At 61.2% G+C, this 25,937-nt stretch overlaps 1 protein-coding gene across 1 annotated transcript in view; it reads left to right on the forward strand.

Moving 5' to 3' along the window:
* LOC138824847 (protein Wnt-7a) overlaps positions 1 to 20,694 on the forward strand; it is a 44,463-nt gene extending 23,769 nt beyond the window's left edge. Inside the window, exon 4 of the mRNA XM_070019219.1 lies at positions 18,626 to 20,694. Within this exon, the coding sequence (XP_069875320.1) occupies positions 18,626 to 19,105 (480 nt within the window). The 3' untranslated portion in view covers positions 19,106 to 20,694. The remainder of the gene's footprint in view (positions 1 to 18,625) is intronic.
* The last annotated feature ends 5,243 nt before the right edge of the window (positions 20,695 to 25,937 follow it).

The following is a 25,937-nucleotide window of genomic DNA, read 5'->3' on the forward strand; positions in this document are numbered from 1 at the left end:
TGCTTTGCCACGAGTTCCACCTCAAGCCCTCGTTTGTGCTGGTCCGTGTTCAGCGCGGGTTCTGCGTCCTGCGCAGGCACACACCCACGCTGCAGTCGGCCTGTTTAACCTCCCTGGCGCTGGGGTGGCGGCCGCCGCGGCTCCCAGCTCACACCCGGGCTCGTGTGGCCGGAGCTGGACCTTCCTGACCTCGGCCAGCTGGCGAGGCCTGCGGCCGCGAGCCACAGCCTGGCTTTTTTTTCCTTTTTACAGTCGACAGATTTCTTTTTCAAGACTTAAAAATAAGTTTATTTTTAACGTTGATAAAATATGCCTGTCATGAAACTGCACGTCACCATTTTCTGTGTGCACATTTGGTGGCATTGAGTCCAACAGTACTGTTCAGCCTTCACCACTGTCCATTCCAGCACGTTCCATTGTCCCCAGCTGACACTCAGCACAGCACCCCAGTCCCGTCCCCGCCCTGGCCCGCCTGGGTTTCTCTGTGCACGCGACAGCCCGGGGCCTCACACACAGCCCCGCGTTCCAGGCTCCGCATGGTTCACGTGTGGCCCTGCGAGGCCAGCACCCGGGGAGGCCCAGACGGCCTCTGATGCATGGAAAGACTGCCTGTGTGGGCCCTGAGGAAGACTCCAGAAAAGGACAGGAACAGAGGCCAACAGGAGGCCAGAGTGGGCGGGCCGGGGGGGAGGACCCCCGACGCAGGGCTCGGCCAGCTCCCGTCAGCAGGGCCACAGCGGCCGCAGGGGCCAGCGTGCAGAAGGAAGGAGGTGAGGTGGGGTGGACGTGGCGGGGCCCCGGCCGGCAGCAGGGTCAGGCCTGTGGGGCCTGGTCCCCGGCACCCCGCGGTGCTTGGCTGCGAGGACCCCTGGACTTCCAACCCAACATGCAGGCACAGCCTCGGCCAGCCACAGGCCGCCGCCCCGGGGGCCCCGGGAGCCTGTGCGGCCGAGCCCGGAGGAGGACGAGGTGGGGACCTGTCTGTGTGGTCCAGCCCCAAACAAGCAGGGAACAGGTGAAGGAGCAGGCTCGGGACTCAGGAAAGATGAGGTTCAGCTGAGGAGAGAAAGAAGCTACCACTAGGAAGTGGCGTGGGGACACAGATGGGAACGAGGTAGGTCTAAGATCAGCGCTTCAGTGTCTTCCGATTTAACCCCCAGGACTACTTCTAGCTGCCCTCCAGGTCAGGACTCTCCCCGTATGGTGGGGAAATGGCAGCCCAGAGAGGTTAAGATAGCTGCCCAAGGCCACACAGCTGGTCACCAAACCCAGCCAACCCAGCCACAGACTCGGTTGTTAGGCCCCGAGCCATCCTGCCTGCTGGAGGGCTCGGACTCAGTCCCCTCCAGCCTCGCGTCCTGTGAGTCCCAAGTGCCGTCAGACTCTCTGCTCTCTGAAAACCCCATTCCGGGATTGTGCTCTAGCTGCTCTGGCCGCGGGGCAGGCAGCCTCTTCCATCGGGAGGAGACAGAATGTGGCGGTTTGGAGGGGAACTCCACCCACCAAGGCCACTGGGGCCCGGGAGGTCTGACCAGCAGACGCGCGGGCACCCGGGCTGGGACACAGACCTTGGCCAACTCCTGCCGGGTTCTGGGCCTGCTCTGACACAGGCCTCCCCTCCCCTGCCTCCCCTCCCCTCCTGACCCGTCAGGCTCTTCCTTCTTTTCCTTGGATTCTCCTCAGTGTCTCCAGAGCCTGGAACCTGGCGTTCCTGGAGACAAAAGACAACATGAGCCCCAAGCCAGGTTCTCGAGACAGCCAGGGAGGGCTGCGGGCGGAGGGTGGGGTGCCAGGGCCCCGGCTCCCCATGTGCATCGCCAGCTGTGCCGCACGGTTCCACCTGCAGACGCCGAGCTGACGGCGCGCGAGCCGCTGCTCCGCACGGTCCCGAGCCCGCGCGGCTAGTTACATGTACGTGGATGACGCGTCTGACTCCTGCACGTGGTCAGCGGCTCCAGGGATGCTGCTGGGTGCCCGGAGCCCCCTGGCGGCTCTGACCGGGACGCCGGGGCCGTGGGGTGCCCGAGTATTCTTGAGGGCCGTGGGCAGGCCTGGCAGGGGCGGCCGCCCGGCCACTCACCCCCTGGCCTCCAGCCGGCCCAGGCCTCCAATATTGTCCATCTGGTTTCTCCCGGAAGGAGTGCCCGGAGCAGCTGCTGGCCGGGGGGGGGGGGCGGGGTCTCCAAGACCACCAGCCCAGCAAGGGAGGTGGTCACAGCGCAGCGAGATGAGTCTCAGGCGGCCAGCGGCCACAATGGCCTCCTTTGTCCTCGGGAGGGGCCGGGAGCTCCCAGAGTTCTCACCTCTGCTGGGGGATCCTAGGGCTGGGGGCTGCAGGGCAGGGGGAGGGCAGTCCTGGAGCCGGCAGGGAGGGGCAGCCAGGTGGTCTGGGGGACGAACGTCCCTTCCCTGCTCCTGTGCACGCGTGTGCTTGGCCGATGTGCCTAACGGGAGCTCCGCGCCTGGCAAGTGCTTCTTCCACTGTCCCCCTGGGCATGACGGCAGGGTCCCTGGCTCCTAACTTCTGGGGGGGTCTTAATGCCACCACACAGGCCAGATGGCATCTGGGGCCAGGCAGCAGGGCAGCAAGCCAGGCTGCTGGGCGGAGGGCGGGGCTGTGGGGCGGGGCCTGGCTGTGGGCAGGTGAGGCCGGCCCTCTGCTGCTCACCCCACCCGCGCCTCGGGCACGCCCCGTTCTTTACGCCCTTCAGCACAGCTGTCACCGGGACGGCCCGCTGCTCTTCTCTGACAGCGAGGGGGAACTGAGGCACAGAGAACCGAGCAGTCCCGCAGGCAGAGTGCCCGCCAGAGCCAGCGTTCCCTGCCAGCAGCCCACCTTGTCACGCACCCTCCGCGGCCTGGCCCCCAAAGCCAGCAGCCTCTTCTGCACACGGGGTGCAGCCTGAGGCGTGGAGGGTAATCAGGAGCCTAACAAGTACATGTGTGAGACCCCGGAGGACACGCGTCCCCAGCCCAGCCCACGGCCAGGGGCGAGCAGACCCGAGGCTGTGCCCGCCCAGCGCGCCCCACGCTGCTCGCCCTGCTCCTCACCTGGGCCTGTGTTCTGTGCCGGGGTGGGGGTTCAATCCCCGGTGACCCTGGGCCGTCACCCCTCGCTGGGCCGGAGCTTCCTCCCTGGGAAGGAGGCGCTGAGACCGCACTGTCGGTCCTCCGTGCAGGTTCGGTGAGGTGACACCCGCCCAGCGCTGTGACAGCTGTGGCGGCCAGCTGCTGCTACCCGCGCAGCACCCCACAGTCACCGTAGCAGCCTGAAAGCCAACCGAGCGTTACCCCCACCGCTCATTCTACCCCAAGGATGGAAGGTCTGCAACCCCAGTGCGTGCTGCAAGGCTGGGGAGCTGCTGTGCACCCGCACCCCACAGATGTGTCCCTCCTGCCCACAGCCACGCCTCCCGCATCCCCCCCCCCCGCCCAAACCTCCCGGGCCCCCCTCTCCACTTCATCACTTCCACTTCCCCTTGGCGTCTGCTCTTCCTCCAGGCTAGTCTCCTGGTGCTCGGCAAACAGGCCTCTGCGCTGGCCGCCGCTGGCCCTGAGGCCGTCTCCCACACCCCCCACCACCTCCTGAAGCCTGTGCTCAACTCCCCGCGAGGCTGCATTTGAGGTGTCCCTCCCATCTCTCGCCGCTTCCTGTCCCCTCCTATGTTTTGTTTTCCTACATAGCACCTTGACCACCTGACACAATACTGGTGGTCTGCCTGCCCAAGAATCCCAACCTGTCTGGGAAACAGAGTGCTTGCTGGGAAACAGTTTCCTGCCGAAGGGCTCCCCAAGAACAGCCCAGGGGAGACAAGGCGCCCTCCTGCCTTCACTACTTCCACACTTGCTGGGGGGGGGGGGGACATGGCAGTAAACCAGCATTTTATCTAAACCCTTCTCTGTAACTCTCATTTTACTCAGGCGCTCTCCTAAGCAGGTCATCTCTATTAATCCTCAGAAGAACCTAGAGAAGTAAGTCCTGCTCTGTCTCCCTTTTTTAGATGAGGAGTCTGAGGACAGGCCTGAGTCGGCCAGCGTCACACAGCTGACCGAGGACGGGAGTGCAGGCGGTCCGCCCTGCTCCCGTCTTGCCTCTTCCTGCTCCCTTCTGCATCTGTTCCCTCAGTCATTCATTAAATATTTATGCAGTGTCTTCTCAGTATTCGGAGAAGATTTTGGAGAAGCACTAGATAACTAAAAAATAGTTCCTGCCATCAGGGAGCCCACAATCCTGTAGGAGATGCTGAGCAAGCCAAGGGAAACATACTCAGCAACCCTTCACTGCCACCAATACATGCTAGCTCAGAAATCAGAGGTAAATAAGTCAGGGTTTTGAGAGGGTTCAGAGTGGGTTAATACCTGCATGTCCTGGTTGGAGGAAACCCCAGAAAAGAAGCTCTCCCTTTGGGGACTGGTGTTGAGTAGTTAGATGGGTAGATGGATGGGTGGATGGATGGATGGATGGATGGGTGGGTGGGTAGATAAGATGGATGGATGGGTGGATAGGTGGATGGATGGGTGGATGGATGGATGGGTGGGTGGGTGGGTGGATGGATGGGTGGGTGGGTAGATGGATGGATGGGTGGATGGATGGGTGGGTGGGTAGATAGATGGATGGGTGGGTGGGTGAGTAGATGGATGGGTGGGTGGGTGGGTGGATGGATGGATGGGTGGATGGGTAGATAGATGGATGGGTGGGTGGGTGAGTAGATGGATGGGTGGGTGGGTGGATGGATGGATGGGTGGATGGGTAGATGGATGGGTGGGTGGGTGAGTTGATGGATGGGTGGGTGGGTGAATAGATGGATGGGTGGGTGGGTGGGTGGATGGGTGGGTGGGTAGATGGATGGATGGGTGGATGGATGGATGGGTGGGTGGGTGGGTGGATGGGTGGATGGATGGATGGATGGATGGGTGGGTGGGTGGATGGATGGATGGGTGGGTGGGTGGGTGGGTGGGTGGATGGATGGATGGGTGGGTAGATGGATGGATGGGTGGATGGATGGATGGGTGGGTGGGTGGGTAGATGGATGTGTGGGTGGGTGGGTGGATGGGTGGATGGATGGATGGATGGATGGGTGGGTGGATGGATGGATGGATGGATGGGTGAATGGGTGGATGGATGGGTGGGTGGGTAGTGGATGCCTGCATGGACTGATGGATGGATGCATGGACACTCAGATATTTGAGATTACAGGGAGGAAGTATTTGGCATGCAGCGGGATCAATGGGTGGGAGGATGGGTGGATATTCACGGATGGCTGAATGGATGTTTGGATGGATGGATGGTCAGTTCTTTGGGAGGGCAGTTGACTGAATGAATGGGTAAAAAGCTGAGCTCATTGCTGGAAAGCTGGACATTTTCCCAGTGAGATCACCAGACCAGCTGAAAGAAAAGGTTCGAAATCCATGCATTCATTTGTTCAACAAATATTTATTAAGCAGCTATTTGTGCGTCCGGTACTATTTTAGGCTCTAGGATTAGACATGCTACTTGCCTTTATGGAGTTGACATTCTGGGCTAAGTCTGACAACAAACAATCAAATGTAAAGAGAATCTATTGTTGGAGAGTAACAAATGCTATGATGGAGAACTGAAACAGGATGAGGAGGCAGGCGGCCTGGGAGGGCATGCGGAGAGGAGAGGCCTCCGGAGAAGGTGACTGTGGACAGGGAGTGGAGAAGGTGACTGTGGACAGGAAGTAGAGGCGATTGTGGACAGGAAGTGGAGGTGATTGTGGACAGGGAGTGGAGGTGATTGTGGACAGGAAGTGGAGGTGATTGTGGACAGGAAGTGGAGGTGATTGTGGACAGGGAGTGGAGGTGATTGTGGACAGGGAGTGGAGGTGATTGTGGACAGGGAGTGGAGGTGATTGTGGACAGGGAGTGGAGGTGACTGTGGACAGGAAGTGGAGGCGATTGTGGACAGGAAGTGGAGGCGATTGTGGACAGGAAGTAGAGGCGATTGTAAACTGGAAGTGGAGGTGATTGTGGACAGGAAGTAGAGAAGGTGATTGAACAGGAAGTGGAGGTGATTGTGAACAGGAAGTGGAGGTGATTGTGGACAGGAAGTGGAGGTGATTGTGGACAGGGAGTGGAGGTGATTGTGGACAGGAAGTGGAGGTGATTGTGGACAGGGAGTGGAGGTGATTGTGGACAGGGAGTGGAGGTGATTGTGGACAGGAAGTGGAGGCGATTGTGGACAGGAAGTAGAGGCGATTGTGGACAGGAAGTGGAGGTGATTGTGGACAGGGAGTGGAGGTGATTGTGGACAGGAAGTAGAGGCGATTATAAACAGGAAGTGGAGGTGATTGTGGACAGGAAGTAGAGAAGGTGATTGAACAGGAAGTGGAGGTGATTGTGAACAGGAAGTGGAGGTGATTGTGGACAGGAAGTGAGCCATTGGAGGACCCCACTTGAGTCAGAAGGGTTAGGCAAGTTCAGGAGTCCTTGGGCACAGAAGTGAGGGGCTCTGGCTCAGCAGGCTTCGGGGCTGGGGGGGTCACAGCAGGTGTGCTCCGAGGGGCACACTCACCGCCGGCTGGGGCCGTGGCACAGTGGGGACACTGGCGTGGGCTCAGCCCGCCCGGTGAGGCCGCGGCCCACACCCTGGCTGGGTCTCCGGGCAGAGCCGTCAGCATTTTAACGACAGTTCCCAGCTCTCCGTGGCCGTCAGCTCAGCTGAGACAGGCTCCGGGCAGCACGCGGCACCTCGGAGTGATTTACTTGCTCACCGTTTCTATATTTAGTGCCACCGAACGCCGTGGGCCAAGTTTTCAGGGAGAAGAGGAGGAATGTGAGGGCGTGGGGAGGGGTGGCTGGGGGGGGATGTTGATTTTTAACAGTTAACTGTCTCTCTGCTGACTGCCATGATTTCTCAGACATTGAGGGGTTGTCGGGTGGCCGCCATGGCCTGGCCGGCCCTGCTCCTCCCCGAGCTGAGCCCGAGCCATGCGTGGCTCTGGGAACCTCACGGCTGGGCGTATGGCACGGGTGACTTCTTCCTCCTCGTGACGGGGCTGGGTGCGGGGTGAGGGCTCCTCTCCCCTCCTCCATGAGGACCCGGGGCCAGGGCTGCGCAGGGCTCGGTGGGTGGCCCGTGCAGCGCCAGCCGCCAGGAGCGCTGTGTGGAGACCCTCCTCTGGGGCCTCTGGCTCAGGGCTCAGGCCCGGGGGAGGGGTCTGGCCAGCCCCTCCCAGGTGACACCCATGCCGCCTGGCACTGGGCTTGGAGTACAAACCCCGGGAGCTCAGGTGCTGGGGACGGCACCCCAAATCCCACATGGCCTTTGGAGGTGAGGCCTTGAGGGTGGGGTCCCCAGGAGGACGGTGACCTGGGCTGACACAGGCCTCTGGGACTGCAAGTCCCACCTCTGCTCCTTACACCTTACCCAGTCCTCGGGGATTTGGTTATGGCCACGGAAAACAAACTAAGGTACTGGCCCTGGGGTCACACTTGGAAGAGCAAGGATTCTCACCAGCACTACTGTTCAACAGAAGTGTAACACGAGCCAAATGTGCAACCTGTTCTAGAAGCCACTGGGAAAAAAAAGGATGAAAGAAGGCTGGGTGAGGCTCGGCGGCAGAACGTGTGCCAAACACATCCGCAGCCGGTTCCACCCGCGGAAGTAGGTCTCCCCGCTCCTAGGGTGCCTGCCAGCCTCAGGCCCAGGGACAGCGGGGAAGTGGGGCTCGCCGTCTCAGGCCAGCTGACATTCTGGCTAAGGACAGTCCTGGGACAGGCAGGGCCGGGGCCAGGGGTCGTGTGCTCTCCAGGGTCCTGAGATGGCTTCTGTGGTCACCGAGCTCTCTCTTCCCTAGGGCGGGGAATCCGAGAGACCCCTCAGTGACCTGCCCGAAGCTGACCAGGCCTGCACTCGAATCAAGACTTGGAAGCCTCTTGTCTGCTGGGGAGGCTCCCGCCCTGAGCAAGGGTGTCTCGGAGGTGTCCCGAGTGTGAGGCCTGGAGGCCGGCAGGGTGGCCGTCCCAGGGGGCCTGCTGTGGGACGGGGATGGGGGGTGGGGGGGAGGGTCGAAGGGCTGGCAGGGGTGCAGGCAGGGCGGCCTGGCATACTCAGAGGCTCAGGGCGTCAGCCAGGCCTGACCTAATTTCTGGTCAGGAGCACTGTCCCGAAGCCTCTCCCTCGGGGTGGGCCAGGGAGGGCTTCAGCCTCCATCTTCTGTGGCCTAAGCCAGCCCCACCGGGGTAGAATGGCCCCGTGCGCCTGAGCTGTGGAGTTCCCTCCCCGCATCGTCATTTCCTGCTGTCTTCTCCCCCTCCCCCTCTGCTCTCTCCTCACGTCCCCTCGCTGCTCCTCCGTGCGTCCTTTCCGTCCGTCCGTCACTCCTCCATCCCCAGGGTGCGTGCGTGCGCGTCCAGCGTCTCCTGAGAGGCGGGCCTGGGCCTCGTTCACAAGGCAGCTGAGGGCTCTGCGATGGGGCAGGGAGGGAGACCCGAGAAACCACTCCACAGTCCCCCCACACCAAGTAGCTGGGGGGCAGCAGGAGAGGGCTGAGCAGAGGTGCGCCCCGGGGGACGCGTTTCTTGGTGCTGTGGAGCTGGAGCTGAGACAGGAAGCGGCCCAGGCGGAGGCTCAGCCTCCCACGCCCACCCCGCACGAGGCCACCCGGGAAGGCTGAGAGGCCGTGGGGCTCCGGGCCCAGGGTAGAGACGGGAACCGCCCCCCCCCATGCCTGGCGGTGCCGGGCTCCGCAGGAGGGGTGAGGCCCGCATCCGCAGCAGGACAGCCTCCGTCGGGCCTGCCCGCGCACCATCGGGTCTCAGTGTTCCAGGTGTCTTGCCCTGGGCCTTTGCTACCATCATACCAAACGGACGTGTCTATGGGAGATCCTCTTCCCTTGCTCTTCCAGCCTTGAACGCGCCCTCCTTCCTCAGAACCTCAGGCCACTTCCCCCAGGGAGCGCGGAAGGCCCTACTGCCCTGTGGCAGTCCGCACTCAGGAGCAATGTTGGGAGCTGCCCTGCTTGTGTCCCTGCGGGTTCCTGAGGACAGAGGACCTGTCTGACCACCTTTAACAACACCCAACAGGCTCTGGAAGATTCTGGAAGGACAGACCACAGCTCTCTCCCCTGACCTTATGTTGGAACTGCCGGAGGAGCTGTGAACACTGTCAAACGCCTGGCCACAGCCTCAGCCAATGAGCCTCAGCCTGTGGGGCAGGAGGTGGGGCGTCAGCAGGCTGGGAAGCTGCGCAGGAGGCCAGGCCACGCCGGCTGCGGTCCCTCCAGGAGAGGCAGACCCTTCCTTGATCAGTACTAGGGTTTGAATTCAGGGCCTTGTGCTTGCGAGGCAGGTGTTTAGCCAGTTGAACCATGCTCACAGCCATTCTTGCCTTCATTATGTTTTTCTCAGTCTTGGGGCTGGAGCTTGGGGCCTGGGTGCTGGCTGAGCTATTTTGCTCAAGGCTAGCACTTTACCACTTGGAGCCACAGGTCTTCTTCTGGTTTTTAGGTGGTTAATCAGAGATGAGTCTCACGGATTTTTCCTGCCTGGGCTGGCTTTGAACTGCAATCCTCAGATCTCGGCCTCCTGAGTAGCCAGGATTACAGGCATGAGCCACCAGCCCCAGTACCTTCTTTACTGTTTGAACCAGCTTTTTCTTGTTTGCTTGGACCAGCCTGGACACCTCAACCATCTTACATATGCCTCCTATGTTGCTGGGGTGACAGGCAACAGGCCACCACACTGAGATGGAATCTTGAGAACTTTTGGTCCAGGCTGGCCTTGAACTGCAGTCTTCCTGAGCTCAGCCTCCCACGGAGCTAGAGCGTTATAGGTGTAAGTCTGCTCACCTAGCTAAGGAAGGAGACTGCTAAGAGATAGGGCCTTCAGGGAGGAAGTGAGCTCGTCAGGGGTGTGCCTTGAAGGGCCCTGGGGCCCCTGGCTCCTCCGGCTCCTGTGTCCTCCACACTGTACGGAGCCACCACAGCGCCAAAGCAGCAGGCCAGGTGACCGTTCCTCCTGATAGCATTTCACCACCGTGGCAGGAAGCCAGCCATAGTACTTCTCTTATGGCCAAATAATACTGTAACGTAGGGAGGCTACATTCTGTGTATAAGGTAGGTCAAATGGCACCGGGGTGCCCGGAGTCCTGGCTAGTGGGCAGCAAAGCGTGGGGACTAGAACAGCGTGGGGCGGAGCGGTGCGCGCGTGCGCGGGCTGGCCGGTGAGGGCTCCCCGAGCAGGCCTCCTGCACGCCATCCTGCCCCTTCTCTCCACCCTCAGGGAATGTCACCAGTCTGTCTCACAGCTCTCATGATTCATCCACCCGGGGGACAGCCGGGACTGTGTGGCCAGTATCACACGAGACGGGGTGGGTGTGGACGTGCTCAGGTGTGTGGCCCAGGTCTGGGTGTGGACGTGCGCAGGTGTGTGCCCCGGGTCTGGGTGTGGACGTGCGCAGGTGTGTGCCCCGGGTCTGGGTGTGGACGTGCGCAGGTGTGTGCCCCGGGTCTGGGTGTGGACGTGCGCAGGTGTGTGCCCTGGGTCTGGGTATGGACGTGTGCAGGTGTGTGCTCCGGGTCTGGGTGTGGATGTGCACAGGTGTGTGCCCTGGGTCTGGGTGTGGACGTGTGCAGGTGTGTGCTCCGGGTCTGGGTGTGGACGTGCGCAGGTGTGTGCCCTGGGTCTGGGTATGGATGTGTGCAGGTGTGTGCCCCGGGTCTGGGTGTGGATGTGTGCAGGTGTGTGCCCCGGGTCTGGGTGTGGATGTGTGCAGGTGTGTGCTCCAGGTCTGGGTGTGGACGTGTGCAGGTGTGTGCTCCGGGTCTGGGTGTGGACGTGTGCAGGTGTGTGCTCCGGGTCTGGGTGTGGATGTGTGCAGGTGTGTGCCCCGGGTCTGGGTGTGGACGTGTGCAGGTGTGTGCCCCGGGTCTGGGTATGGATGTGTGCAGGTGTGTGCCCCAGGTCTGGGTGTGAATGTGCGCAGGTGTGTGCTCCGGGTCTGGGTGTGGATGTGCTCAGGTGTACTTCGGGTCTGGGTGTGGACGTGCACAGGTGTGTACTCCGGGTCTGGGTGTGGACGTGCGCAGGTGTGTGCCCAGGGTCTGGGTGTGGACGTGCGCAGGTGTGTGCCCTGGGTCTGGGTGTGGATGTGCGCAGGTGTGTGCCCCGAGTCTGGGTGTGGACGTACGCAGGTGTGCTCCGGGTCTGGGTGTGGATGTGCAGGTGTGTGCCCCGAGTCTGGGTGTGGACGTACGCAGGTGTGCTCCGGGTCTGGGTGTGGATGTGTGCAGGTGTGTGCCCCGGGTCTGGGTGTGGATGTGTGCAGGTGTGTGCCCCGGGTCTGGGTGTGGACGTGTGCAGGTGTGTGCCCCGGGTCTGGGTGTGGACGTGCGCAGGTGTGTGCCCCGGGTCTGGGTATGGACGTGCGCAGGTGTGTGCTCCGGGTCTGGGTGTGGATGTGTGCAGGTGTGTGCTCCGGGTCTGGGTGTGGATGTGTGCAGGTGTGTGCTCCAGGTCTGGGTGTGGATGTATGCAGGTGTGTGCCCTGGGTCTGGGTGTGGATGTGTGCAGGTGTGTGTTTTGGGCCAGGGTATGGATGTGTGCAGGTGTGTGTTTTGGGCCAGGGTATGGATGTGCTCAGGTGTGTGCTCCAGGTCTGGGTGTGGACCTGTGCAGGTGTGTACTCCGGGTCTGGGTGTGGATGTGTGCAGGTGTGTGCCCCGGGTCTGTGTGTGGATGTGTGCAGGTGTGTGCTCCGGGTCTGGGTGTGGACGTGCGCAGGTGTGTGCTCCGGGTCTGGGTGTGGACATGCGCAGGTGTGTGCTCTGGGTCTGGGTGTGGATGTGTGCAGGTGTGTGTTTTGGGCCAGGGTATGGATGTGTGCAGGTGTGTGTTTTGGGCCAGGGTATGGATGTGCTCAGGTGTGTGCTCCGGGTCTGGGTGTGGACCTGTGCAGGTGTGTACTCCGGGTCTGGGTGTGGATGTGTGCAGGTGTGTGCCCCGGGTCTGTGTGTGGACGTGTGCAGGTGTGTGCTCTGGGTCTGGGTGTGGACATGCACAGGTGTGTGCTCCGGGTCTGGGTGTGGACGTGCGCAGGTGTGTGCTCCGGGTCTGGTTGTGGACGTGCGCAGGTGTGTGTTCCGGGTCTGGGTGTGGATGTGCTCAGGTGTGTGCTTCGGGTCTGGGTATGGACGTGTGCAGGTGTGTGCCCCGGGTCTGGGTGTGGACGTGCTAAGGTGTGTGCTCCGGGTCTGGGTGTGGACGTGCTCAGGTGTGTGCCCCGGGTCTGGGTTGGGCGTGTGCAGGTGTGTGTTTTGGGCCTGGCCTTCGTGCTGTGTGGGAGGCATTTGTTCACCCGTGAGGTCCACCTTCCAAAGTTGTGCCTGAGTGGCCGTGCCGCAGACCCCGGCTCTGCGTCCCCGGGTCCGCCGGCGGGTGATGTGGAGCTGGCGTGGCCCTGGGCAGAGCACTGCCAGCTCATTACCCAGTGGGCCTACAGGGCCAGCCCCTGGAAGATGGCTGCGCCCTGGTTCCCGCATGGCTCTTCCTGTTTAACGGTGGCTCTGCCTGGCTGATGTTGTCCAGCGTCTACTGAGACGTCAGGTCTGTGCTCGGGGTGGTCACACGAGACCCACCGTCCAGAGGGGGGACTGAGCTCATGGAGCCCAGCCCGCCCGCCCAGCTCACACGCTGCTTCCCGTTCCTTGACTGCGCTGAGCCCGTCCATGCGAGGACGGGACCCTGCAGTCCACTTCCTCCTCTACCCCGCTGTCAGCTCGGCCCTCATCCGTGCGAGCGTTGCTAGTCCAATGCTGAGCACTGTGTCCCTGCCACTGTCAGCCACTGGAGTCACGGGGACAACAGGGTCCCTGTCCTTCGGCCACCTGTGATCTCCTGGGAGGCACTGACTGTTCCCTGCACCAGCTCCTGTTTGAGGGAGAAACACAGGCGAGGGGGGGTGTCACTGTGTCTGAAGCAGAGGAAGAGGGAGTGCCAGGCACAGTGCCATCAGGTGAAAAGGGCCTGCGGCTCGAGCACACAAGGACCCGCCGCGGCCAGTGCCGTGAGCAGCGCATGGAGGGCTAGGCCCACGGTGCAAGGGGCGACGCCAGGGGAGGGGTGGAGCAAAGCGAGGGGCCCAGGTCCCACCCCGGCTTCCCGCCCCCCCCCCCCGTCAGTGCTCATCAGCAGTGCTCCACAGATCCGCGAGGCTGGGGCACGTGACTCCATACGGGCCGAGTCCGTCAGCAGTAAGGAGCTGTGAGGGCAGACTCGGGCCGTTCTGAACAGGCACCCCATCTGTGTGGACCCCCTTCCACACACCGCGCTCAGGCAGGCTGTGGACAGGAAGCCGCTTTCCTTCACAGCCTGGCCAGTGGAGCTGGCCTCCGTCCTGTGCCCGGTGTGGTCACTCCCCACTGCAGAGCCGGCGGGTCTTCTGGCCCCTGCCCCCTCCTCCGGCCTGGCTCGGGGCAGGCACGTGTGCCATGGCCCCGGGCACCGAGGGTGGACATCGGGACATCTGTCAGTGCAGGGGAGGGGAGCGGCGTTGGGCGGCAGGCAGAGCGGGGTGCCCCCCCGGCTCCTCTGGGTGCGCCCCACTGTTGAAAAGGCCCTGAGGTCCTGCGAGGGCGGCCAGGCCTCCGTGAGCAGCTCACCGGCCGGGTGGGAGGGTGCACAGTGGACGTGTGGACGCGGGGACAGACGGTGAGACAGCCCGCACACACGCGTGACTGGGGTAGTGCCCACGTGTGAGGCCGTGTTCTGTGCGCGCACACAGCAGGGGGTACTGGATGAGCAGAACTCTAGAAAGACCCATCTGTAGTCAGGGGCTGTTTGTCTGAGACGCAGGCCTTGCTAAACCCCAGAACTGGAGCGAGGTCAGCCCACCGTGGGGCGGCTGGGGTGCTGGCCCTGGTGACCCGGAGAGGGCCGGGCCCAGGCCCCTCCCCGGGGTGCCCGCCAGGCCCCGCGGAACGCAGCCTGGCCTGCGCCCACCTGAGCGGGAAACAGTTGCCTAATGTCGGTGCGTCCGTGTGACTTAAAGAATGTAACCAAAGAGAAGATACCCAAACGCTTACAGGAGGAAAAAAGGCCACCTTCCCACTTCCATCGGAGTTGCCCAGAGGAATGCGGCAGGAGGGAGGAGAGGCGGGGCAGGCAGAGCGGAGGGAGGGAGGGAGGGAGGGAGGGAGGGAGGGAGAAGCAGAGGCTAGGGCAGGCACGCGACGTCGGACCTCTGATCGGACCAGAGGGGGCCTCACAGCTTTCTGTGCAAGCCTCTAAACTGCAATCCTTCCTGTTTCTGCCTCCTGGGAAGCTAGGCTTGTAGAGCCCTCTGGTTCTCAAAAGGCCTTTCTGAGTGCTTGGGAGAGCTGCTTTCCATGGTGCCCATGGCTGGGACTGGGCAGGAGCCACCGGCCCCCTCCCTCGAGACCTGTTCCTTCTCCAGGAAGTTCACTCTGGCTCCTCCGGGCAGCCGGAGCCGGGTGGACGCAACAGGCCAACTTAGATACCATCTATTTGGCAGGATGAATCAAGGAATTTTCTGGAGCCAAGTTTCTTCCCAGGCCCCTCCTGCGCCCGAGAGCCTCACCTTGAGTAATTCTGGGTCGGGGCAGCATCTGGGGCATTGTTGCACTTCCTGGGGGACCTGTCAGGAGGAGATTGATATTTCTCCCTCCAGCAGTGCGGAAAGTCCTTCCTGCTGCTCCAGACAGGTGTGGGCCATGGCTGCTGCGGGCAGGGAAGGGGTTGGGCTGCAGCCCCACCCCTGGGCCCAGGGGCCACCACCCAGCAAGGTCTGCTTCCCTGGGCCCCCATCCTCTTGGGGTCCCTCCTGCTCATGTCCCAGGACGGGCCAGCAGAGCTGTGGAACAGCACCAGGCGTCCCTGAGACGGACCTCTAAGCTCAGCAGCTCCCGCCCGCCCCCGCCCCCAGCCGGGCTGCCTCTTTTTACTTTTTTGAGACAGGGTTTCCACTGTCGTCTAGGCTGGCCTCAAACTTGATACACAGTGTGTCGGGCCTTGAACTCACCATCCTCCTGCCTCAGTCTCCCAAGCACTTGGATGCAGGTATGTATCCATACACCCAGCGGCTCTGTTTCCGCCAATCTGTCCAGCATACCCTACCTAGTTCTAGGAATCACAAAGGAAGACCAGCCTCTCCCTCACTGTGCATTAGCTCTGACCATGCGGCCTCCACCCACTGACTCTTTAGCCAGTAGGCATCTGAAGCTCAGTCTTTCTGAAGTCCCTCCCCGTCATTTATTTACTTATTTTTAATTTTTTGGTGCAGGTACTAGGCCTTGAATACAGGGTTTCACATGGTTGCTTGCCTTTGTTTTGCTTATAGCTGGTGCTCTACAACTTGATCCATGCCTCTAATCTGGCATTTTGCCAATTGAGAGGAGATAGAATCTTGTGGACTTTTCCGCCTGCGCTGGCTTGGAACCCCAGTCCTTCAGGTCTCAGACTCCTGAGTAGCTAGGTTTATGGGTGTGAGACACCAGCACCGAGCTGCAACCTGTATTTCGTATGGGAAGTGGTAGGTGTTCGCCTCTCTTCTGTCTGCACTGAGCACGGTTCGGTCTGGGAAGGGCTGCATCCGCGTGACCGGCAGGTGCGGAGGCCGCGCGCAGTGCCCTCTGAAGATGTCCCTCTCCTCGGCTGCCTGCTGCGCCCTCCGGTGCCTGGTGTCCTCCCTGGGGGCAGCTACCGCCCCCCCCTCTCCTGTTGGACCCTGTGACGATCCTGTTCTCCAGGAGCACGGGGTGCAGGTCTCTACGCTTCCCTAGCCCCTGCTTTATCCTCTTCACAATGCGCCTTGCAGAATGGCCCTCACTAAGTGCAGAGCCGCCCCGTTCTCCTCAGCAGTCCTGGGTGGTCTGGTACACGGCCCTCTCGCTGTCCCTGCGGGTCTGTACATTCTTCTAGCCTTTCCGGGTCTCCATGAGACTCTTACCACAGCGCACGCCCAGTACAACTGTGGCATCAGGTTGTGAGTGGGGATAAAGACTGGCCTTCCAGATCGGGACGCAGGGGCACGGCCGAGGCCTGGGAGGGCACGGCTACTGCAGCGGGGCGGCGGGGCTCAGAGGCCAGGGGTGCTCAGCCCCGTGGAAGCACCAGGAGGATCCCCACAGCAGGGCCATGTTGGGAATAAAGGAGAGTTTAAACACAACCCGCATCAGGGGCTGAGTTCAGCCGTGACGGGGAGGCCATTCTGACACGGGCTGCAGCTGCAGTCGGGATGAGACCTGGACACCGTGCCCGGTGACAGGCGCCCAGCGCACGGACAGCCAGCTGCTGGCCAGGCCTGGGGGAGGGGCTGAGGACCGGCTGTGAGGAGAAGGGTGAAGAATTAGACGGTACGGATGTCCGCACAGCTCCGGGCACAGTGTGGAGATACTGCACTGCGCACTGTAACTGGGTGAAGCCTCCGCTCTTGAGCTGTATGGCCGTGGAACTGTTTTTAAACAGTGTGCAGTAGCACGTGCTGGGTGCTCCGTGGACGGAGGAGGCCAGGGTGTACGGAGGTGCTCGGGTGTACAGAACGGAGGCCCCCGCAGGAACGGGAGCCTGACAGAGCTCAGCCGCCCTTGGGAGCGTAGCAGGGAGTGGGCAGTGACAGGACTTTCTCCCTGTCCCCTGGCCTCCCGAGAGACGTGCACGGGCCAAACCCCAGGGGTCAGGCCTGTGGGGCCGGAGCCAGCCCCAGGCACGTGTTCCCTCTGTGTGCTTCTGTGTGGTGGAGGTGGGAGCTACGGAATGGGACCGGGCAGCCCTGCTGCTCTTTACCAAGGCTGGAGGGTGGCTCGGTTATGGAGGGCTGGTGAAGCACACCGGGGCACGTCCTGAACACCTGCTACGCGCCAGGCTCTGGGAAGGGGCCAGGCTGGGCCATCACAGGGATTCTCAGCCCCAGACCCCCTGACCCTGAAGTGCCTGCTTTGCGGGGCCAGCTGTGATCACACCCACTAAATGAAGACACAGCGCCGTCCCTGAGGCTCTGGTGGTCACCTGACTAGAGGCCCATTCAGTGCTACCATGGCTTGAGGCTTCCGTGGTCACCGCGGAGGGAGGCGGGCCGAGGGACGTGGCGTGAGACAGTGGCATCCACACGCCGGGACCTTTGGCTCAGGGCCTGTTGTCCAGGGACCACTGCAGCAGGAACAATCACACTGGTATTTGTGCTGCTTTCATTCTAGAACTTTCTAGAGCTATGGGATGTCTTTTTCAATAAAATGGCTTTACTGGTATAAGCTACCACACACAATACAGCCATTTAAGCTATTTGATGAAAACATTCAAAATCCTCCCCTCTGGCTTTTAAAAATACACAGCACACTGTCCTTATCTGTAGCAACAGCGTTTTCGTTGGTATCTGGGGGGACATCTGTGGGCCGCGTCTCCAGCGGTGACCTCAGCACTGTGCCCGGCCCAGGGCCTCGGCTCTGCCTCCCAGCGCTATCTCCCCATTGTCCACTTCTGACGCTGGCCGCACCAGAGTGGAGTGGGTTTGGTTTTCACTTTCCTCTTGACTAAGGATACTGAGTGTCTTTTCACATTTACTGACAACTGTACTTTCTATACATGGTAAGAAACCACTTGGTGCAAGGGCCCTGAGAACAGCTCTGCTCATCAAGGCAGACTCCGTGGAGCCGCTGCCCACGTGAGAAGAGAGCACAGCAACACGACCCCCCCCCACGAGAGCCAGGGCCTCATTCCTTCACTGTCTCCCTCCACACGGGCTCCTAAACAAGTCCCTGCCCTGGCATTGGGTTCACAGGAAGCCATCCCTGGAGAGCTTTCGTGATTCTCCTCTTTCTCTGTATTTCTGGGGTGGCCCTGTCACGGTGGTGGCAGGGCCCTTGGCGGTCACGGGCTTTGTGTTCCTCTGGGCTGTGGATGGGGGGCATCTGGATGGTGTCAGGGTGGGCACTCCTGGGGACAAGGCTGCCACACACATTCTGGGTCCTGTTCCTTGCACAAATGCGGGATGGACCTCTAAGGTACACGTCTTAGAAGTGAGACATCCGAGTCCTGGTGTGTCCATCCACCTTTGTGAGGTATCACTGAAGACCAGGCCTCTGACGTGTGTGTGTGCACGCGCACGGGCATGCGCACAGCCCAGCAGTGCTGAGTGGCTGAGCAGGGGGGTGGATGGCTATGCCGGCCTTGGCGCCATCCATGCAAACGGGTCGGGGCTCAGCTCCACTGGTGATTACCACTCCAGCGTTGCCCAGAAAACCTGGAAGCCTGCCTTTGAAGTGAACCCCTCCAGGTTTTAAGGTATTGGTTCCCAGTCGATCTTAGCTCTATGCAGGCGAAAGAGAACCCGTGTGTGTTCTGGACTGGGCTGAGCCTGGCACTGAACTAGGACCCAGGGGTGCGGGTCCTGGCTGTAGGCCGGGTGACAAAGCCAAGGAGGTGAGCGGCCACAGGCAGCGCGGAGGGGCGGGGCCGCACGGAGGGGCGGGGCTGTGGGGGCGGGCCCGCGCGGAGGGGCGGGGCCGTGCGGTGGGGCGGGGCCGCGCAGAGGGGCGGGGTTGCGCAGAGGCGGGGCCGCGCAGAGGGGCGGGGCCGCGCGGAGGGGCGGGGCCGCGCCTGGCCTCACCCGCGGTGACGCGCGCTGTGCTCTCCCCCTCCCGCCCCGCAGATCCTGGAGGAGAACATGAAGCTGGAGTGTAAGTGCCACGGCGTGTCGGGCTCCTGCACCACCAAGACGTGCTGGACCACGCTGCCACAGTTCCGGGAGCTGGGCTACGTGCTCAAGGACAAGTACAACGAGGCCGTGCACGTGGAGCCCGTGCGCGCCAGCCGCAACAAGCGGCCCACCTTCCTCAAGATCAAGAAGCCCCTGTCCTACCGCAAGCCCATGGACACGGACCTGGTGTACATCGAGAAGTCGCCCAATTACTGCGAGGAGGACCCCGTGACCGGCAGCGTGGGCACCCAGGGCCGCGCCTGCAACAAGACGGCGCCCCAGGCCAGCGGCTGCGACCTCATGTGCTGCGGCCGCGGCTACAACACCCACCAGTACGCCCGCGTGTGGCAGTGCAACTGCAAGTTCCACTGGTGCTGCTACGTCAAGTGCAACACGTGCAGCGAGCGCACGGAGATGTACACCTGCAAGTGAGCCTGCGGGCTGGGCCGCGGGCCGCGCCGCCCGCACCCGCACCGCACCGGGCTCCGCGCTCCGCGGAGGGGGCGCCGGCGGGCTCCCCGCCGAGCCCCGCTCCCAGACACGGCCTTCCACGCCGAGAACGCACCCTCGGGCCTCATCCTAGCAATATTTAACAATTTATTCTGATAAGAAATACTATTAATTTATTTAATTAAAAAAATTCTCCACCTCGTCAGGATCCGTTGTCTGCAATCAAAGTGGACCCTGGCTCTCCTGGCAGGGCGGCTCTGACCTTAGGGCTGGGAGCCAAGTGGAACTGTACATCATTATTCTTGCCCAGGTGATTCTACTAGCCGATTTTGCAGTTCCTCCTTACAGTACTAGATGTTTAAGTACAAAGAGCAAAATCCTTTATACATACATATATATATATATATATATATATAATACACACATTTATATTTTTTGCTGTTTGCTGCTACTTATCCAGAAGTTTAAGCCAGTCCAAATTTGGAGACATTTTTACCCAGAATACATTTCCAATTCTTGTGTCCTCCTAGTTCAAATTTTACCATTAGATGAAGGGGGAGGGAGAAAGAGAGAGAGAGTGAGCGTGTGCGCGATGGGGGACTCGTAGTAAACTCATAGCCGTCTCCGTCTTCTGAGAGCGAGCACTGGACAGGAGAGTATTTTGTGAGAGACTATTTTTCTATGACTACTTTATTTATATGGCGTCTCCTGTGTCGTCCCGCAGCTGTGCTTACTGCCGGTGCCTGCTCTGCAGCTGGGTTCTGGAGTTCTATTTGCCAAGGAGGCCACGGTCATCCTCGGACAGAGGCCTGGGGCCAGGGTGCCACCCACAGAACCGGGGGCACCAGGCCCGGGCTCGGCCTGGTGAGCTCAGGTGTTTGAGCCACTCTGGAGGGCTGGGCGCGTGTCCTCTGCTGGCACCTCACTAGCTGAGCTCTGCTACTGCCTGTGTCCCAGGAGGTGGGCACGGGCCCTAGGCAGGGGGGAGGCCGTGCATGGCCAGGCTCACAGGGTCTCCTGGAGGTCTTGTTCCCAGGACAGTCTGGGGGTGGGGGGAGCCCTCTCAGCGGTACCTCAGCCGCACCCCTGGGTCTGTCAACCCAGAAACATCCTCCAGGAGGCTGTGGGCGCTCTTGTGTACACCTGCATGCGTGTGTGCTCACACTCACACTCACACGATTGTGCCTTGACACACCCCAGGGGTATCTCCAGGAGCCTGGAGCCGTGACCTGGGCTTCTGCTGGCCCCCAGCGTGTCTCTGAGGTATGTGTGCATGCAGTGAGACAGAGCGAGGGACTTCTGTGATTGTGTGGAACCGTAGGAGCTGGCATCTCTGAGCTGTCCCCTGCCAGTAAAACCTGGTGACCCCGGAGGCCATGGCCTCGGACTGTGGGCGGAGCCCTCAGCTCTGACTTAGGCCGTGTCCATCCAACTCCTGGGCTTCAGCACCGGCCCGAGTCGCACGCAGCATGGAAAATAAACACGGCCGGATCAGCGTTTACCCTTGGACATAGTTTTAATTTTTCCTTCACTTGGTTGTCTGGATGAGTGGACGTGGGAGGAGGGATGGAGTACAGGGATGGCTGGGTGGGTGGACGGACAGGAGGGCGGGTGGATGGCTGGGTGGGTGGATGGACAGGAGGGTGGGTGGATGGCTGGGTGGGTGGATGGACAGGTGGGTAGGTGGACGGATGGCTTTCCCAGCCCGCAGTGCCCCTGTACTTAGCCTCGCGGGCACGTGGAGCAAGGGAGGGAGGTCCTGTGCCATTGAGTTCCATGAATGTGACCTCAGGAAAGTCACTCTCATGACCTCCTGCACTGTCCGGGGGAAGAAGGGCCTGGCGTGAGGGCGGCTGGGCCCGGGGGCTGGCTGCCGGCCCAGAGCCGCGCCCACTGCACACAGCCCACCCCCACCCCGCCACACACCGGAGTGCCCAGCTCAGAGCTACTTGAGCCTCAGTTTCTCCCTCTGTAAAACCACAACAATAGCACTACTTCTCGGGCCATTGTGAGGCGCCTCCCAGGAATGACCGCGTGGCCTCCTGAGTTGCAAGAAGATGGATGAATGCTCATTATTGTTGTTGTTACTGTTATTGCTGCTACTAACCTTCCCACAGTCATAAGATTCTTATGGTAATAAATATTTGGCTCTATTGTGAGCAAAGCTATTCCTTCTCCCCTTTGTTTTATTCCTGGAGTAGCATTTCAACATAACTGATATCAAAAGTCCACAAGCTGAAGAAGCCGAGTCAGTCACAAGTCCAGGCCTTGGACGCTGGCAGCCCAGGGCCCGGGGGCCAGTGTGGGTAAGACTTCCGGAGGGCTGCCCCACACAGGCCACCACTGCCATGCGGGAGGTGGGTTTTCCCACGTGGCCAGTGGTTTTTTCCTTCTGTGATGCCGAGGTTGAACGGGACCTCACGGGCCCGTCAAATACACTGCTGCTCGCTACACACCAGCCCCAGCTTCTCAGACGGGCTGAGCATCTGGTGGTCCGGGTGCGGCCTCCCCGTCCTGGCTTGCTGGCCAGCGGTGAGGGTGAGGCCGAACACGACGGCAGGCCGAGCCTGGCCTTCTCGTCACGGCGCGCAGCCTGACCAGGGCCCATCTCAAACGCTTGTGTTGGAGATGGAGGAGGACCGGTGTGAGGGGGGCGGGGCTCACGGCAGGTCACACGGCGTCCAGGCTGCCTGGGGGTGGACCTTCACTACCACGATGCGCCGCCCGGGGCAGGAGGGACAGACCTCCACGTGCATGTGCGTGCACGTGCACACACACACACACACACACACACACACACACAGAGGCAGCAAGATGAAGTCAGGAAGAACACACCTCCATATGCATGTGCGCACACACATACACACACACACTCTAAACTTGAGAAGACACTAGCTCAAGGCTCAAGAGAGCACTATGTGGGCTTGGGGCGAGGAGCTGGTGCCTTGACCCATGCTGCAGGGGTGTGGACACGGGGGCGGGAGGGGTGGAGTACAGTGAGGGAGCAGGGGGGGGGGGGAGGGGGGAGGCAGTGCATGGAACCGGGAGTGGAGACGGGCGTCCCTTGCGCAAAGCAGATGAGTCTGAGCTGTGGCCTGAGCCTCCGGGAGCCGCTTTGTCCTGGTCTCAGGGAAGAGCGCGGGTGTCCCTGTGTCAGCAGAGCCCACAGCATGCACGCACTGTGCGACGCCGCGGCCTGGGGCGGACTGGGCCGTGTCCAGCCGGGAGCGGCGGGCAGGCTCCGGGCTCGTCCCTCCCGGGCCGTGGCGCGTGTCGGTCACATGACCGCGGCCCCTCAGTGCTCTCCTCAGAAGGGACCCTCCTGCCATTAAAAGGCACAGCACGGGGTTTCCAGTGCTGCGGGAAGGTACGATCACAGTGAACCCGTGTCAGCCACACGCAAGACCCAACCTCAACAGGGACCAGAGCAAAAGGGCTGCATGCGCCTAGCAAATATTAAATCCCTGAACTGCCAACAGACAACACAGAAACACACTGGGAGACAGTCATGTTCAGCTTCATGGTGTTGACCAAGCGATGACGAGGCTGGGCAGAGGCTGCTCCCTGGGGCGCAGCGCCATCCTCACTCGCCTCCTCAGCTCTCAGCAAGGCCAGGCGACCCTGCCAGCCGCACCAAGCTGACCCTCTGCACCTCTCCGGGCGGTCGTGTGTTCAAGTCTAGCCGTCTTCCCCGCCTCACCCCAGCCTCCTGGGGGTGGACCTGGTGGGCCTTCGGCCTGGCCGTGTGACCACCACAATCCAGACCTGCAGGAGAGCGATGTGCTTCCCCTGCTGGCCCAGCAACACCTCCCACCCTTTCCCTGATGGAGGATGGGAAGCCATGGCACCCAGGCAATGGGACAGCAGAGGGAAGGGCCCCTTGGTGGCCCAACTGGCCCAAGAGTAGCCATTAAGAGCACAGACCCTGGGGCTGGCACCGAGTTTAAACCCAGGTCTGCTTTTGGCTGGCTTTGTGCCTTGCGGTGGTCGGGGTAACCTCTCTACCGTTAAGGTGGAGGCAGCGTCCGGACCACGGTGGTGACCAGGTGAGTTCGGGCTCGGTGCCTCGGCTGCTGTAAAGGTCTGGGCACTTCGTACTCGCTGTATCTCATGAGAGCTTTCCCAGGGAGGGCCTGAGGGCCAGGGCCAGGCCGGGGGCTGCTGGCCTGCTCAGGGGCCAGCAGAGTGCTGAGCCCATCCCGGCCCCAGACACGGTCACACACACATCTGCTCCTGGACAGGGCAGCTACCGATTGCCATGACAACACCCGCGGCCCCAGAACAATGTGCTGGAGACAACAGGAAGGCTCAGCTGCCCGTTCCTGCTTAGTCCTCAAGACAGCAAAGAACGCATACCCCAGGACACGCACACACGCGCGTGCGCGCACACACACACACACGCACACGCACACACACACACACACACACACACACACACACACACACACACACACAGGCCCTCACAAGCCAGGGCTTGGGGACAGTCTGACAGCACTGCTTCTGGGAGGAGGCGGCGTGGCTGCACCGCCACTCCTGACCTGCAGCCCTGGTTCCTGCAGCCGCCGGCCCATCTGCACACACGTGTGCAAATACACATGCACATGGGTATGTGGGTGTGCGTGCGAGCATGTGTGTGCAGGGTGAGAGGAGGACTCGGGCTGGAGGAGAATGAGCACCTCCCCCTCAAGAGGCCACACCAGACAGCAGACCAGGGTGTGAAGAGGGCTTCGCCTCTCCTGAGCGACACGGAGCCCCGCGCCCCGCAGAGCCCCTGCGCCAGCCTGCCGGCTCCAGCCAGGCCTTCCAGGCTGCCACACAGGCCCGGGCAAGGCTTCTCTCTCACTGGTCTCCCAGGAAAAATGCAACGGCTCCAACTCCCCCAGCCTTCTAACCATGGCAGCGTCCACACGAAGGGACCACGCCGACCCTGGCACAAAATCCCTCCTCACTTGTTTAGGCCACTTGGACTTGGTGGCTGACTTGGACCCGCTGCTTGTGTCTCCCAAACACACACACCATTCTAGATGGGACCCCACACGGTCACAGCCTGAAATGCCGGGTGCTGCCCCTCCCAGGCCCCTGACCCCGGCCTGCTTGACTCTCCTCCTGAGCTTCTCAAACAGCCACTGCGGTGCTCGCGTGTTGAGTAACTCTGGGGAAAGCCACGCCCACAGCACGGGTACGCTCTGCGTGTGAACCTGTGGGCGGACCCCACTTCCCTTCCCCACCTGGAAGTAGTTCTGGAGGCTTTGAACCCAGACCCACCAGCTCTCTATAAATGCCACCAAGTTTCTTTCCACAGCCCCACAGATGGCTGGTAAGTTGTGGCGGCTTTATCAACAGTAATGAAGACACTGGAAGCGGAAGCGGAGAGGCCAAGAGCACTTGTGTTTGCACTTCTCCACACAGCTACTTTCCGCAGGCCCTGGTTCTACAAGCAGACGCCCCAGAGAGGAGTGGACAGAGGAGAAACACACCCATCCCACCGAGACAAGGACCCTGCTTCCCACCAGCTGCCTGATGGAGGAGCCGCAAGTGGCCGGGAGCCTGGCCAGGCAGGACTCCTTACTACCTGCCCTTCCAGCTGCCGGAACACAGGAGGTGGCCACAGCCAGGCTTCCCAGGAACAATCCAAACACAGTCCCATGCCAGATGGCCTTGCAGGCTGCACTTCCCGTGATGCACCTGTGAATACAGTCGCAGCACTCAGGCCATATCTCTATCGTAACGAAGACCCCATGTTCAAATCTCGGCACCAGCAGTGTTGTATGACCTCAGAAGAGTCTCTGGGTCAATCAGTGGTGGCCTTTCCACTTTTGACAAATTTGCTCATTAAAGAGACTCCCCATGAACGCTTGGCCTGACTAGTCTGTCAGAGAGCAGAGAACAGGGGACAATGATGGCCCTAGATAACCTCTCAGTGTCCAGAAGGGGACTTGCCTTTGCTGGGGGGTACAAACCTTTCTCACCAGAACAGTACAGCACAGGGGACTTCCTCCTCCACCTTCTGAGTGGCCCCAAGTGACCTTTCCTCTCCTCCCACTAACATCCTGTTTTCCTGCAAACCTTCAGGGGACTGAGCCTAAGACTTCCATGAGTTTCCTCCACAGCCGCCATCAGAAATCTGTCTTAGGGGAAGGAGTCAAGTAACCAGCTGGGTGATGAGGCGGTGGTGACAAGAGGTGCCCAGACTCTTAAAATCAGTGCTGCTGCTGCCAGCAGAGGTGGACGGGCAAAGTGCTCGTGTATGCAGGTGAACAGGAAGAGGGGGCAGAGGGAAGGGAGGAGGGAGGCTGCAAGCAGGACCAGTGCAGGAGAACCAGATCTAGCCATTCTCTGCAGAACAAAGCAGCGCAAGGCTGGGAAGGAGGGACAGCCTGATGCTGGCCACCTGGGGAGAACGGATGCATCCAGAAAAGGGGTGTGGTACCTGGGGATGCATCCAGAAAAGGGGTGTGGTACCTGGGGGATGCATCCAGAAAAGGGGTGTGGTACCTGGGGGATGCATCCAGAAAAGGGGTGTGGTACCTGGGGATGCATCCAGAAAAGGGGTGTGGTACCTGGGGGATGCATCCAGAAAAGGGGTGTGGTACCTGGGGATGCATCCAGAAAAGGGGTGTGGTACCTGGGGGGATGCATCCAGAAAAGGGGTGTGGTACCTGGGGGGATGCATCCAGAAAAGGGGTGTGGTACCTGGGGGATGCATCCAGAAAAGGGGTGTGGTACCTGGGGGATGCATCCAGAAAAGGGGTGTGGTACCTGGGGGATGCATCCAGAAAAGGGGTGTGGTACCTGGGGGATGCATCCAGAAAAG

This window comes from Dipodomys merriami, unplaced genomic scaffold (genome assembly GCF_024711535.1).
Source record: "Dipodomys merriami isolate MVZ:Mamm:240054 unplaced genomic scaffold, mDipMer1.0.p SCAF_13, whole genome shotgun sequence".
Classification (NCBI taxonomy): Eukaryota; Metazoa; Chordata; class Mammalia; order Rodentia; family Heteromyidae; genus Dipodomys; species Dipodomys merriami.